At 43.5% G+C, this 12957-nt stretch overlaps 1 protein-coding gene across 13 annotated transcripts in view; it reads right to left on the reverse strand.

Annotated features, from left to right (window-relative positions):
* Ttll5 (tubulin tyrosine ligase like 5) overlaps positions 1-12957 on the reverse strand; it is a 258328-nt gene that overhangs the window by 139132 nt on the left and 106239 nt on the right. For 11 of the 13 annotated variants that reach the window (XM_057782738.1, XM_057782729.1, XM_057782727.1 and 8 more), the window contains one exon: positions 8429-8613. In XM_057782738.1, coding sequence (XP_057638721.1) covers positions 8429-8613 — 185 coding nt within the window. The remainder of the gene's footprint in view (positions 1-8428; positions 8614-12957) is intronic. The other 2 variants (XM_057782731.1, XM_057782737.1) reach the window with 1 other exon arrangement.

Genomic DNA, 12957 nt, shown 5'->3' on the forward strand with positions numbered 1-12957 from the left:
AGGGATTGCCAAGGCAGGATTGCCTCCCCTCCTCCACTAAAAAGAAAGCACTGGCCATCCTACAGAATAATCCGATGAGGGCCCAATAAAATAAATAGTCAATCATCTTGATAGAGCATACGACTCTCAACTTGCATCATGGAGGAGAGAGCGCTTGCAATCACTAAAGGAGGTGTTTATTCCGGTAGTCCTGTCTTTGCAGGAGCAAAGGTGTAGTGACAGTTCTGCAGTGGTGGCACAGAACAGCGGGGCAATGCAATGCTCAGCCATGTTAGTCCATCTGAGTTCTGACTCAGAGGAGGAAGAGGCAGTGACCACTAAGACAAAACACACAGAGTCACAGAGATCAGAGATCGAGTCCTGGTACAGTGACTTTCCAGTGTGTAACCTTAGCAGTCACTCATCCTACTAGCTTGTGTATCTTCATCTTCAAAAGTTAAAAAAAAATGGGAAAAGCACTTTCCTCGCTCCTAAAATGGAAGCGATAATGAACTTAACAAATTGCCATTAACATACTGCCTAGGACAAAGTAGGAATGTGATTAATGTCGGCTGATTTGGTGTATAGGGCAGGTGTGCTACAATCATTGAAAAGGAATGGAAAAGCAAGTATTAGTCTTAAAAGAGAACACAAAACCCAAGAGCATACAGAAGAGAAGTTCTTTCCCCTCTAGCAAGCACGTGGTTTGTAGAAAGTACAGATCCCGCACTAAGTGATGGGTTAGAAAGAACTGCCATTATGTGGTTTACAGTCAGAGGCAAGAGATGCAAAATGACTATCATCCACCTGCTTTAAAGAGAGGCTGGTGACGGGCTGAAGGCAAGACCACGATGGGAAGACTTCTGTTGTGGTGGCAGGTGCTCTTCATTGGTTTATTAAAAACTATATCCGGATGTATGCTTTAGAGAACACTGGGTGTGGATGGTAAAAACTGGACACAGTCTGGTCTTCAAGGATCTTATCGTCCAATGAATGAACACATTTAAGGACTGGGGCCGTGGATCAGCAGCTGAGTTCTTAACTAGTACGCACAAGACCCTGCATTCAATCTCCAACACCATGTAGTAGAGTAGTAGTAACAAAGAGTGAGCACATTTATTAAATATCATTGTCCCTCAGCATCCCCAAAGTATGGCTTTGTAGGGCCTTTTAAAGATATAAAAATCTAATCCCAGCACCTGGGAGGCAGAGGCAGGTGGATGTGTGTGAGTTTGAAGCCAGCCTGGGCTACAACAGTGTTTCAGGACAGCTAGAAAAGTTACACTGAGAAACCCCTGTCTCAAACAAACAATCTACAGATGATCAAGTTTCTTATGTAAAATATAACTACATTTAAATATAGCATCCATATGCCCTCCCATAAAAGCACCTGAAATAGATTATTTATATGATGTAAAGGCTATGTAAAACTTTGTTGTACTTAGTTGTTTAGGGGAAAAGTCTGTACATGTTCAGAACAGATGCAGGCTTTTCAGAATTTACTATACTGACCCCAGAGAACACACAGACACAGAGGCTAGTCCCTGAGTCAGGTCTGAGGCATCATGGGACACCAAACTTAAGGAGCTCAATGTCTGTTAAAGGAGAGAGTTATGTAGATACACAATTAGACAGCAGACTCAGCACACCAATGGGATTCATGCAGAGGTATAGGTCAGACACGGTGACTAAGAGTCATTTCTCCCGAGAAGATGGCATATATTAAGGCATACAGATTAGCAGAAATCCTAGCAGAGCTATGCAAAACCCTGCACGCTGGAACGGAGACTGGCACAGTGCGCTGCAGCCAGACTCTCAGGAAAACCACGGGTAGCATCCACTAGTTTGGTTTTACATCACAGAGATTCTAAGAGCAGAGAATACTAGGATCAGACATGTGATTTAACATAACAAGAGGTCTTTAACGATGAGGATAAGCAGGAGGACACTGCCAGGAGATCGTTTAAGAGGTACCTGTGGTCGTTCACCTGAGAGATAATGGAGGCCTTTGGCAGAGCAGTGATGTAACTTAGAGAAGATGCAGAGCGGAGACACTGGAGTCAGAATGGCAAGACTTGGCAACAGCTTGGTGCAGGGAAGATGGAGATGGAGGTGCCGATAAGCCAGGCTTCCACACTCGAGTTTCAGGGGTGTCAATGCACCAAGGCAGAAATGAAAAGAAGGGGGAAAGCCAACAGCTTTCGGATCCACTGAATGGAGGAGTCTTCCTGCATGCTTCTGAGCATGTTCAAATGTCTGGATGCTGGCAAGATAGTCAAGTGGAAATGTCTAGAAGGCAGTTGAATATTTGGAACTCAAACTCAGCACAAAAGTTTAAGGTTAGAATGCATATTGGAGGTCTGGAGAGCTCAGATTAAGAGGACTGGCTGCTCTTGTAGAGGTCCTAAGTTCAATTCCCAGCAACCACACGGTGGCTCACAGCCATCTACAGTGGGATCTGATACCCTCTTCTGGCATGCAGGCATACATGCAGACAGAAAACTCATACCAAAAAAAAAAAAAAAAGTTAAAAAAAAAGTTAAAAAAAAATGATGCATATTGGGAGAAATCCACAGAGGTACCAGATAAAGCTGTGTGTGTAGGGGGATTTCCCCCAAGGAAAGGTTCACTGAAAGACATCCACAGCATGAAGGGGACAGAGCCCAGGACCACCTCACACTTCTCACTCAGCACCCCTCAATTGTCTGTGCTCTCTGTGTAGGGTTGCGGCTTCATGAGCTTCCCCTACACATCAGCATGTCTACTGGCGTCTTCCTTACTCAGTTCATGCTTAGGCAGCCATACTGGAAGACTCCATGGGTGTAGCTTCTGACATTGTCATACAATACAACCATCCAACAAAGCCTGTTCCTCTGGCTCTTAGAATCTGAGTTCTGCCGCCCCTTCTGCAGTGATCTTGAGCCCTTAGGAGTAGGAGTTGTGTTGTAGATGTATCAGGCAGGACTGGGCTCCACCACTCTGCGTTAGGATAGGTTGTGGTTTTCTGTAATGGTCTCTGTCTGTTGCAAAGAGAAGTGTCCTTGGTGAGGAGTAAGGACTACATTTATCTGTGGGTAAGAGGACAAATATTTAGAGCGTAGTTAGGGATTAAGCTCCTTTAGTAAAGTGGCAGTTGTAGGTTCTCTTCCGAGATCCATGACTTCACTAGCCCGAGAGAATTGGCTACGTTTCCAGTTCCAAGCAATGAGCTCCCTCTTGTTAAGCAGGTCTTAAGTCCAGTTAGAGAGCTGTTGTTACGGCCACAGTACGCATGCTACTACTGACCCCTCAGAATTGCTGTGCCATGCTGGTGGTTGCTGTGGCTTACATACAGCATTGTAGCTGGGCATGACTTTTGGTCACCCCTCCTTGGAAGCTTGCATGGGGTCTTTTGGTTCCATGAAAGTTAGTCTCAAGGGAGCGGTTTTTCAGGACAGACCCAGGTCAGGATCTCCGGGCCTGTGCCTAAAGCAAAATCGTCTACCTCTGCTCTTTCTTTTCTTTTCTTTTCTTTTCTTTTTTTTAAGATGAGGTAAACACAGCCAGACAGGGCAAGTAACTTCCCAGGTCTCATTGGCTTAAGAACTAAGGTTCCCCTATCTACCTTGTTGTCTTTCTAGAAACAGGAACAGGCGGCAAATGTGGTACTAAAGAGTATATTTTCTATCAACAAAGACTACAGAGTCAAAGGAAACAGTAAACAATCCCAGACCAGAGCTAAAGTGCACAGCAGTTCATGTGTTCAGATGAGCTCAGAAGGAAAAAGAAAGCTTCCAGGGCCAAGTCCTGCTGCCTGTAATGTGCAGAGAGGATGCTAGCACCTAATGCCAGGAGGCAGCACTGACTCTCAAACTGGAACCTCCGAAACTGAGTCAAGGTCTACTGGGGACCTTTCTAGGAGCTCCCGAAACAGACAGCATAACCCAGAGTCCCTCTGGATACAGAGGAAGAGTGAAGGACTAACTGCTGCAACCCAAACATTCTGTACCTTTCTATGCCCTTCCCCAGGTTTAGGCTGGGAAGTCTCAGAGCAACGGAAATGAAAGAACCGAGTGGTTTTCTGCTCCGCTCCCCATCAAAATGAAAAATCTCAAGAGCACAAAGCGTCTCCCCCTCTTCTGTGTCTGTCAGCACATTTCAGGAGGCCTGGCCACGTCTCTGCACGGCTGGCTGGGGGGCAGACTGACACGGCACACGGGTTCGTGGTGGGGCCCTGCCTGGGTGGTCTGTTCCTATCCCTTTGATTAAATTCCCAGGCTGGGAGAGCTGGAGCTGCTCCTAATGATAGCTGGGTCCTGAAATCTCAAACTCGCTGTCCAGAGAGGGCCAGAGCTCCTCGACGGCCCTGCCTCCTGCTCCTCACCACAGGCTGGGCTCCTTCACCACATTCTTCTGTGCACTACCAGCAATGACCACAAAGGGCCCTGTCTTTGCTCATCTGCCCTCCCTTGCAGCCCTGACTGAGGCAGAGAGAGATCTCACCCCTAAGCTGATGCCCTATTCCAGCATCCCAGGACCCCTCCCCCTACAGGTGCAGATGCTTCTTAACACTGCTGTAAGGAACCCACACCTCAGTCACTAAAAGAGCCCATTCCCGAAGATGGCCCCCTTAAACAGTGTCTGTGAGATACACCTGCACCCACAACAACAGGTATAAAACATTCTCTGCGCATTGTGATTCAATGCGTACCTCCGAAAACAAGCAGGCTAGATTAGACATTCTCCTGATTGTTTAAGGGGCCACTGTTCATGTAGTGGAGAATGTCTGCTGTTCTTATTCTAGGACTTAAACAGAGCTGCAACAACAGCAGAAAGATTTAAAAAAAAATTCAGAGAAGTTAGCTTCTGCTTTTAGCTACACAAATTCCTTAAAAATGTAGACTCTAATATAAATTCTAAGTCCCTTTTCATCACTTGTGGGTAGTTAAGAAGAACTGTCTTTGGCAAGCTTACTATCCCTTAGCATTTTCCTAGAAAACAGAGAAGGAAGGGGCGGCACTGCCTCAGTCTGCAGCTCCCCCGCTTCTCGCTCAAGCACCTATGTCTGGGTGGTTTCTCATCACCTACAAGAGGCTCAGCCAGCCCCTCTGAAGGCCTGGAAGCCTGCAGGGCTTTGCTTTCAGCTTCAGGTCAAGTGCCCAGAGCTGACTCCCCAAGTCCGACTCACCACAGACATGTACGCCAGGGTGCCAGGAAGCTCATTCTGCCCTTCCTGTGATGGAGCTGAAAATGAGCGCATCTAAGGAAACCGCTTCGGCCTTCTTTCCATCCCCACCGGCAAGCTGGGTTGCCCTTTAGGTAGTTTTGACATTCCCCGAGAAAATCTCTGGTGTGCTCCTGGCTATCAGTATTGTTTGAGTGGCTGTCACTCTTATAGAGCTATGAGTTATTTCTCAGTTAGAGAGATGTCACACCATTGATGGGATACTCTTAGGGGCTTGGATAAAGTGTTCTCTTTTAAATAAATAATCACAACAAAATACAAAGTTTATAGAAAATGCCACTGACTAACAGGACAAGTAGTTGAAATTACTGATAAAAATAAAATGTTTTTTTTCTCTTCTTCTCTGGGGAGGAAAACATGAAGGAACGAGATGGCCAAGATGTGGAAAGGACAGAGAGGGACAGCAAGAAAAGAGATTTCTTGATTGAAGCAATAGTGGAGAGGGTACCTCAATTGGCCTTCCCCTGTAATCAGACTGATGACCACCTTAATCGTCATCATAGAACCTTCATCCAGCAACTGATGGAACCAGATGCAGAGATCCACAGTCAGCACTGGACCAAACTCCCAGAGTCCAGTCAAAGAGAGGGAGGAGCGATAGTATGAGCAAAAAGGTCAGGACCATGATGGGCCATCCACGGAAACACTTGACTTGAACACTATGGTGGGAGCTCACTGACTCCAGACTGACAGAATGGGAACCTGCATAGGCCCAAACTAGGCCCTGTGAATGTGGGGGGCAGTGGTGTGGCTTGGGCAGCCTGTGGGACCACTGGCAGGGGGACCAGGATTTATCCCTAGTGCTTGAACTGGCTTTTTGGAGTCCATTCTCTTTGGAGGGACACCTTACTCAGTCTAGTTATAGGGAGGAGGGCCTTGGTCCTGCCTCAGAGTGATGCACCAGACTTCGTTGACTCCCATGGGAAGCCTTATTCTCTCTGAGGAGTGGATGGGAGTGGGGTAGGTGGGAGGTCGAGAAAGCAGTAAGAGGAGAGGAAGAGAAAACCGGAATTTGTATGTAAAATGAGAAAAGATTATTTTGAAAAATAAATTAAAAACCTAAAGTAATTAAATTTTTATTAGTAAAAATTTAAAAAATTCTCAGAAATACTCTATAATTTTATATAAATTTTCACTATATACAGATAATTTAAAATCTGTTTTCCTTGTCCAATGAAGTCTCTTAACTTCTTGCCTACAAAACAATTAGATAATAGTTTACAGGATATAACTAAAGCAATGCTCAGAGGAAAATTCATAGCCTTTAATATAAACTGGATGAAAATAAATTAGACATGCCACTCAAGAAAAAGAGAAATAAAGATAAGGAAAGCACAAAGAGGGAATTAGTAGGAAAACAAAATAATTAGTTCTACCACAATAAAGCAACAGTATTAATATATCCAGAATTAATCTTATGAGGAGGGAGCTATCCACTAGGCACCCACTTTCTGATATCCGTATCAGAAAGCACAGATACGGAATTGAATTGGGAACTGAGGAAGAAGGAAGTATGGAGTCAGAGGAAACCAAGCACCCGCGGCTTATGGACACAAAGCTGCTTGTGCTGACGGTTGCAGTTAGTTCCCAGGTGCAAGCACAGAGAACGTCCAGAGCTCCTGTCCTTCCCTCCAGGAAGCCACGGGCATCTATCACTCAGTTCAGTTGAGAGATAGAAACAGCTTTCCTTTATAACACAGCATAAAAGCGGCTAGAGAACAAACGTCAAAGTCCACCACAATGCACTATTAGTTATTAAGGAGCAGAAAAAAGTCCAGAAGTTTCCAAATTACAAAATAAGTAACTGTATTCACAGATAGGAAATGGCTGAGTAACAATCGAGTTTTTCTCTAACAAAATGCATTTTTCTGACAACTCACTGTCATCACATTAGAGACAATGGACTTCAAAAGCCTAAAGGACCAAAATAACAATATTTCCCCAGTACATGGCATCAAGACTTTGCAAAGAGGCTTTACACCCCATCTTTATCACCTGGCTGTGTTTTTCCCCTCAATAAACACACTGCAGAGGCTGAGAAATGAAGTGCTCAAGATCATGCAGGCAATCATAAAGAAGGACACAAGTCTTGGGCTGGCTAATCCTCCTCTTCCTAGGTGCTCCACCCTGGTTTCTGCACAGTACAGCACCTCCCTCAGTACCCTACCGTGGAAACACTGAAAGTTAAGGCTGACATCTAATGGCAGGTTCTGATTCTCACAAACAGGAGCTGATGGGCTTGCGGGGCACAGGCACACAGTTTCATTCATTACAGATGAGAAAGACCGAAGGGGTTAGCTTCCCAGTGAGGGTGTGCAAACTGGTTCCTACAGGATCAGGATCTTAGAAGTTTCTGGGCTCTGCAATACAGCCAATGATAGAAATAAAAAATATGTAAATACACTAATACTGATAATAATTTTATTTCCTGATGCTCCTAGATTACTTAACTGGAAGCCAAAATGCCAGCTCCTGACCAACAATCTTCACTTTTCCTAAGAACAGTGGACATTTTCAAATTTCCTCTCTCTTTCCTATGGCCATTGCTATTCCCATTCGTCTATGGCTGATGTCTAACTGTCCAGTCCCCTTCCAGTCTCACTGCCCCTTGTCATATTTCTTTGCTTCCAACTACAGCTTCGGGCTCCCCACCTGTTGTTTCAAACTCCTAGAGATTGAAAGGGAAAATGATTACTGCCTGCTATGCTGAGATGAGGGCGGGGGAAAGCCAAGTCCACGTTAGGCTTATCTTTCTTTGCTCTAATATATTTTTTTTTTAAACAGAGAACTAGGGTACCATAAGAGAGAGGTGCGTTTCCTACTTTCACATGTACTTGAAGCAATTTTCACCTCTACTCCCCAGATTTAATCATCACTACAACAATCAATTAAAAATCTTAACACAACAGAAATACAAAAAAATTTAACAACACAGTGAATATCATAGGACTACTATCAGTACCTCATTTGGAAGGTTTGATTCCATTTAGCATTAAGGAAGAAGGTTTCTACTTTTAATTCAATCCCATGAAGACTACCAGAAGAGAGAACAAAGAGAACCCAAAGGTCATAAAAGTGCAATGCCTGTGAGAGCCATTTTCTTCACAGTTAAGAAGCAATTCAGACCACAAACACAAAGGAACCAGCTGAGCCAGGGAAGGACGGTCCACCCGCCCTGTCACACACACTCCCAGGCCCAAAGAGCCCAGCCTGGTCTGGCCCTACCTGCTGGGTGAGGAGGTTGATGTGAGTGGCTGGAGAATACTGCCTGGCTGCCTGCTTCTCTGCGAGCCGCTGGAGTTCGGCTGTAACCAGGCTTTGGTTGTACCTTCTGTTGAATGAACCATCTTCAACCTCTTTTTGAGTTTTGGCTATTCCTGAATGATGCTTATGAGGATGGCATGAACCTGCTGAAAAAGAGAAGAGTTCTCACCCACTTAGAAATCATGTCCCAAATAAAAGGAGAACAAGGGCAAACAAGTGTCAGTTGACAGACACTCTGCTGAGTCCTAGGGAGCTCTGACAACATGAAGGCCAAAGATGACCTCGGAATGGTAGAAATAGGGAAAACCCTTACCATGCCCTAGAAAGGCTTCCTACAGCCAGATTACCACGTGTGTACTGGTGTGTGTTGGCTTACAGAGAATGTTCTCACTGGGAGATGAGAAGAGCCAGTGTTAGGATTAACTGAGGACAGCTGAGCAGCAAGCAACCACATGGCACTGGGATCTAACCTCAGCATCAGCAGGAACAAAAGAGAACCCAGACCTCGAAATTCTGCTTCTTGTTTTGCTTTATTACATAAATGCCCACGTCAGTCTGTGGCAGCCATGGTAACAGCACTCACATTCTTACAAGGCGCCAAAGGGAAGCAGGTAGGAAAGAGAACCTAAGCAAGTGTACTTAAAGAATAGCGGTCTTGTATTCGTGAGTTACGGTCCTCTCAGAGTCCAAGAGTTCAAGTTTCTTTCAACTATTTGGTCACAATAAAATCAAGGTTCAAGGTTTTTTTTCTGATTATAAAATATCTCACTGAAAGATTAGTTTTAAGTCACAAAAGTAGAAATACTACATGTTTTCCTGTTCTATCCACTTACTTATGTCTCTTTGTGGTGCTGGGGGTGGAGATGGGATCTCATTCTATCTACTACTGAGCCATACCTCCCAGGCCCCTTCGGCCCTTTTACAATGCATTATCATCCTATAGACACAATGTAGCGACGCTGCTCTAAAACACCTTTTCATATTTACTGTATTAACTGGTGTGTCCAGATAGCTTTACAATGCATGAGTAAGTTACACACGCCTTATGATGAACACCTGTGAAGTTTCTACCACTTGCTTACGTTAACCAATTGCTCCTCTCCATCCTTACTCTCCCCCTTTCATTCATTCTCTTCCTTTCGGATATAATTTTATTAAATACGTAGGAATGTTTTCCTGTATGTGTATACATAAATACTGGATACTTTGCTTATTTTCAGGCTCCATAGCAAGGATCTCCCACTAGTAGGCTCCCAGTGCTAACTTTCATCTTCTAACATGGCACTGATGAGAGGCATCCTCGCTGGCCAGCATGGACAAATTCATGCACTTTATTTGCTGTTCTGTCTGGCAGTTCCTCTGAACCAGCTGTGGTTCTAAACAGCACAGTGGCACTCAGGCACATAACTGCAGTAGGGTTCTTCCTGTGCCTCTGCCCAGGGGTGGGACTGCTGGGTCACAGGGTCCATGTATTTTCAACCCAAAGTGACAGGATCCGAGTGGCATGTCCTATCCTCCTACGCAGACATTCCTGCTGGCCCACACATCCTTTAATACTCGGACTGTCAAACATCCGAATTCTCCTTTCTCTAGGAGGCTAACCAGTTAACCAGTTAACAATGATGTTGGACGTTACTGCTTTCCTGATAACCTTATCATTTTTCTATAGTATTTTCTTGAGTTACTAGAGTTGTGCTTCTGTTTTTACTTTTGTTTCCATATAATAACCTGTAAAGAATTTTTTGAAGTATTAAGTTCTATATCTGGAAAAATGCTTTTGTTTTTTGAAACAGGATCTCATTATATTGCCCAGACTGGCCTCCTGAACTCAGGATACTCCTGCCTACACAACCCAAGTGTGGGTGTCACCATTCACAACTGAAATTTATTTTTATGCATGGTTGAGGCAGGGGTCTGGTCTCACCACAGCATCGCTTATGAGAAAGACACTGTCCCACTGATGTACAAGGCTACCAACTTGTGTGACTTTTCTACTCTGTTCCTTTGGTCATTGTGTGCTTTTGCCGACACCACACATTTTTACCTTTACGTGAGTCTTAACAAAGGAATCCAAGAGGTCCTCAGTGTCGCTCATCACTTCGGAATAGGCTTACTGAATTAAACAAGATACTCGCTGAGGTCTTTGAACTTTTGAAACCAGAGATCAATTTGATGAGTGTGATCTGAGGCCTCCTATGCCACATACAGAACATTCACCCACTGATTTAGGCCTTCTCTGATGATTTTCCACATTGTACAAAACATTGTCTAAACGTTCCCCAGGGTAGCTTACAGTTTTCTGCTAATGTCCAAGATGCTTTCTATAAACAGCTCAATTAGAGATAATGGACTCAAAGGCATAATCAATATCAGAGAACCTAACCGTGGGAGTGTGGCCTCTGGGAGGCTGAACCTGCCCCACAGGATACCCACACTCCCAAGAGTACATAAGCACCACAAACGGGACTCAGTGCTTTTCAGTTGATAAAGTGTACATAATAAAATCTAACATTTAAACTTCTTTGATTCTTTGCAGTTTTTACACAATATATTTTCATGGCATTGATTTTACCCACCCTCTCCCAATTCCCCCTTCACTACTCATCCAACTTTGTGTTCTCTTTTCATTACATAAAATTTCAGTTCAAACAATTCTTGTGGCTAAGTCTTTTCTAAAATGCACCTAGAGACCATCTTATATTTTGTAGGTAGACAGAATATTATATGCAACTATATCTTACTGCCTCCATTTTAGTTATCAGTTTTTAATATTTTATGCTGGTTTTAACCTCCAGTAAAATGCTGAACAGAAGAACAGGAGTGCGGACATCATTTTGCCACTGAGACAGACACATCTGCCGGCACAGGGCAGATGGCCTCTGCTCTGGCTAACAGGGACCTTCTCTTCTCAGTGTGCAGAGGATTATCATGATTGATGCGGAGTTTACCCAGTCTTTTCCTGAATTTCCAATGACGTCAGGAACACCTTTACCACTGCCACACCTTCTACAACTGAGCCGCTCCCGTCCTTGAGCAGACTTGCTTATGGCGCATTCTCTCCGACGCGGCTACTTTTGGCTGGCTTTTATTTTGATTAGAATTTCTGCATCTACATTTACAAATGAAGGCTGTTTATAATTTTCCTCTCGAACCTTACCACTAACTTATTTTGTTTTCAAGACAAATCCAATCACACCAAATTGGTTAGAGGGTATTCTGCTATTCTCTAGCAGTGTTTAATCCCAGGGTTATCTACTTTTTGAAAAAGCATTAGAAATTACCTATCAAACTATCTGGGCCTTATCATTTCTTTCAGAGAAAAGCTTTAAGTACTATACCAATTATACTCACAAGACTATTTTGGCCTTCTTCATCAATCTGAGTCAATTTTACACGTTATGCCTTTAATGAAGTTTGTCCATCTCAATTTGGGGAAATAAATTGTTGGTCATATCCTATTTTATCTCATCTATACATCTTTCTGTGTCTGCTTCTTTATTCCTTCTATAATGTTCCTGTCTTCTCTTTTCTTCATCCATTTCACCAAATGCAGATCTTCTTTAGGAGACAAAGTTCATGAGTGGCTTTGATATCTTTATTCTACTTATGAACTGTGCAGCTTTGGCAAAAAAAAAAGCTTTATGTCTTTCTCCTTAGATGCAGATCATTGTTTTCCTTCTCCACACACCAGGACATGCAGCTATCCGTTGCTATTAAGTTCTAGCATATTTCCTTTATATTAAAATTTCTTTTCCCTTTTTTGATTTTGAAATATACAGAGATTTGTTATATATTCCTTTGTTATTGGCCTTTCACTCAGTTGCAATGTGGGTAAAGAATGATACTATATGACTCCAAATCTTATCATTATTTTCTTGCTTATGATATAGGATATAACTGAGTTTTACAAATATGTGTTTTTGAGTAGATATTTTCTCTATTTCTTGGGTGCACAGTCCTAAATATGATCAAGAGACAACCTTGGTATTCTGTTTGAATCATCTTTTAAAAAGATTACATTTGTACATTTATTATGTAGTGCGTGTGTGCAGGTGCACATGTCCACAGACAGCACCATATGTATGGGGCAGTCAGAGGACAACGGCAGTTTGTTCTTTCTTACCCCCAGGTGGGCCTCAGGGATAGAGCTCAGGCTGTCAGCTTGGTGGCAAGTGCCTTCACCTACTGAAACATCTTGATGCCCACCCTCCACCCCTTTTAATGATAAAGTTTCACTACGTAGTCTGGACTGGCCTGGAACTTACTACGTAGGTTAAGCTGGCCTTGAATTCAGAGATTCATGTGCTCCTACCTCTTGAGTGCTGGGATTAAAGGCATGTCCCACCAAGCCTGACTAACGGTAGTTGCTTAGTATAAGCTCATTTTTATAAAATGTGGCTTAAGTATAGCTCATTTTTAACAGGGCATTATTAAATTATTTAAAATCTCAACCAATGTTAAAACACTCCCCAAAATGATTCACCACAATC

Source organism: Chionomys nivalis, chromosome 10 (assembly GCF_950005125.1).
Source record: "Chionomys nivalis chromosome 10, mChiNiv1.1, whole genome shotgun sequence".
Lineage (NCBI taxonomy): Eukaryota > Metazoa > Chordata > Mammalia > Rodentia > Cricetidae > Chionomys > Chionomys nivalis.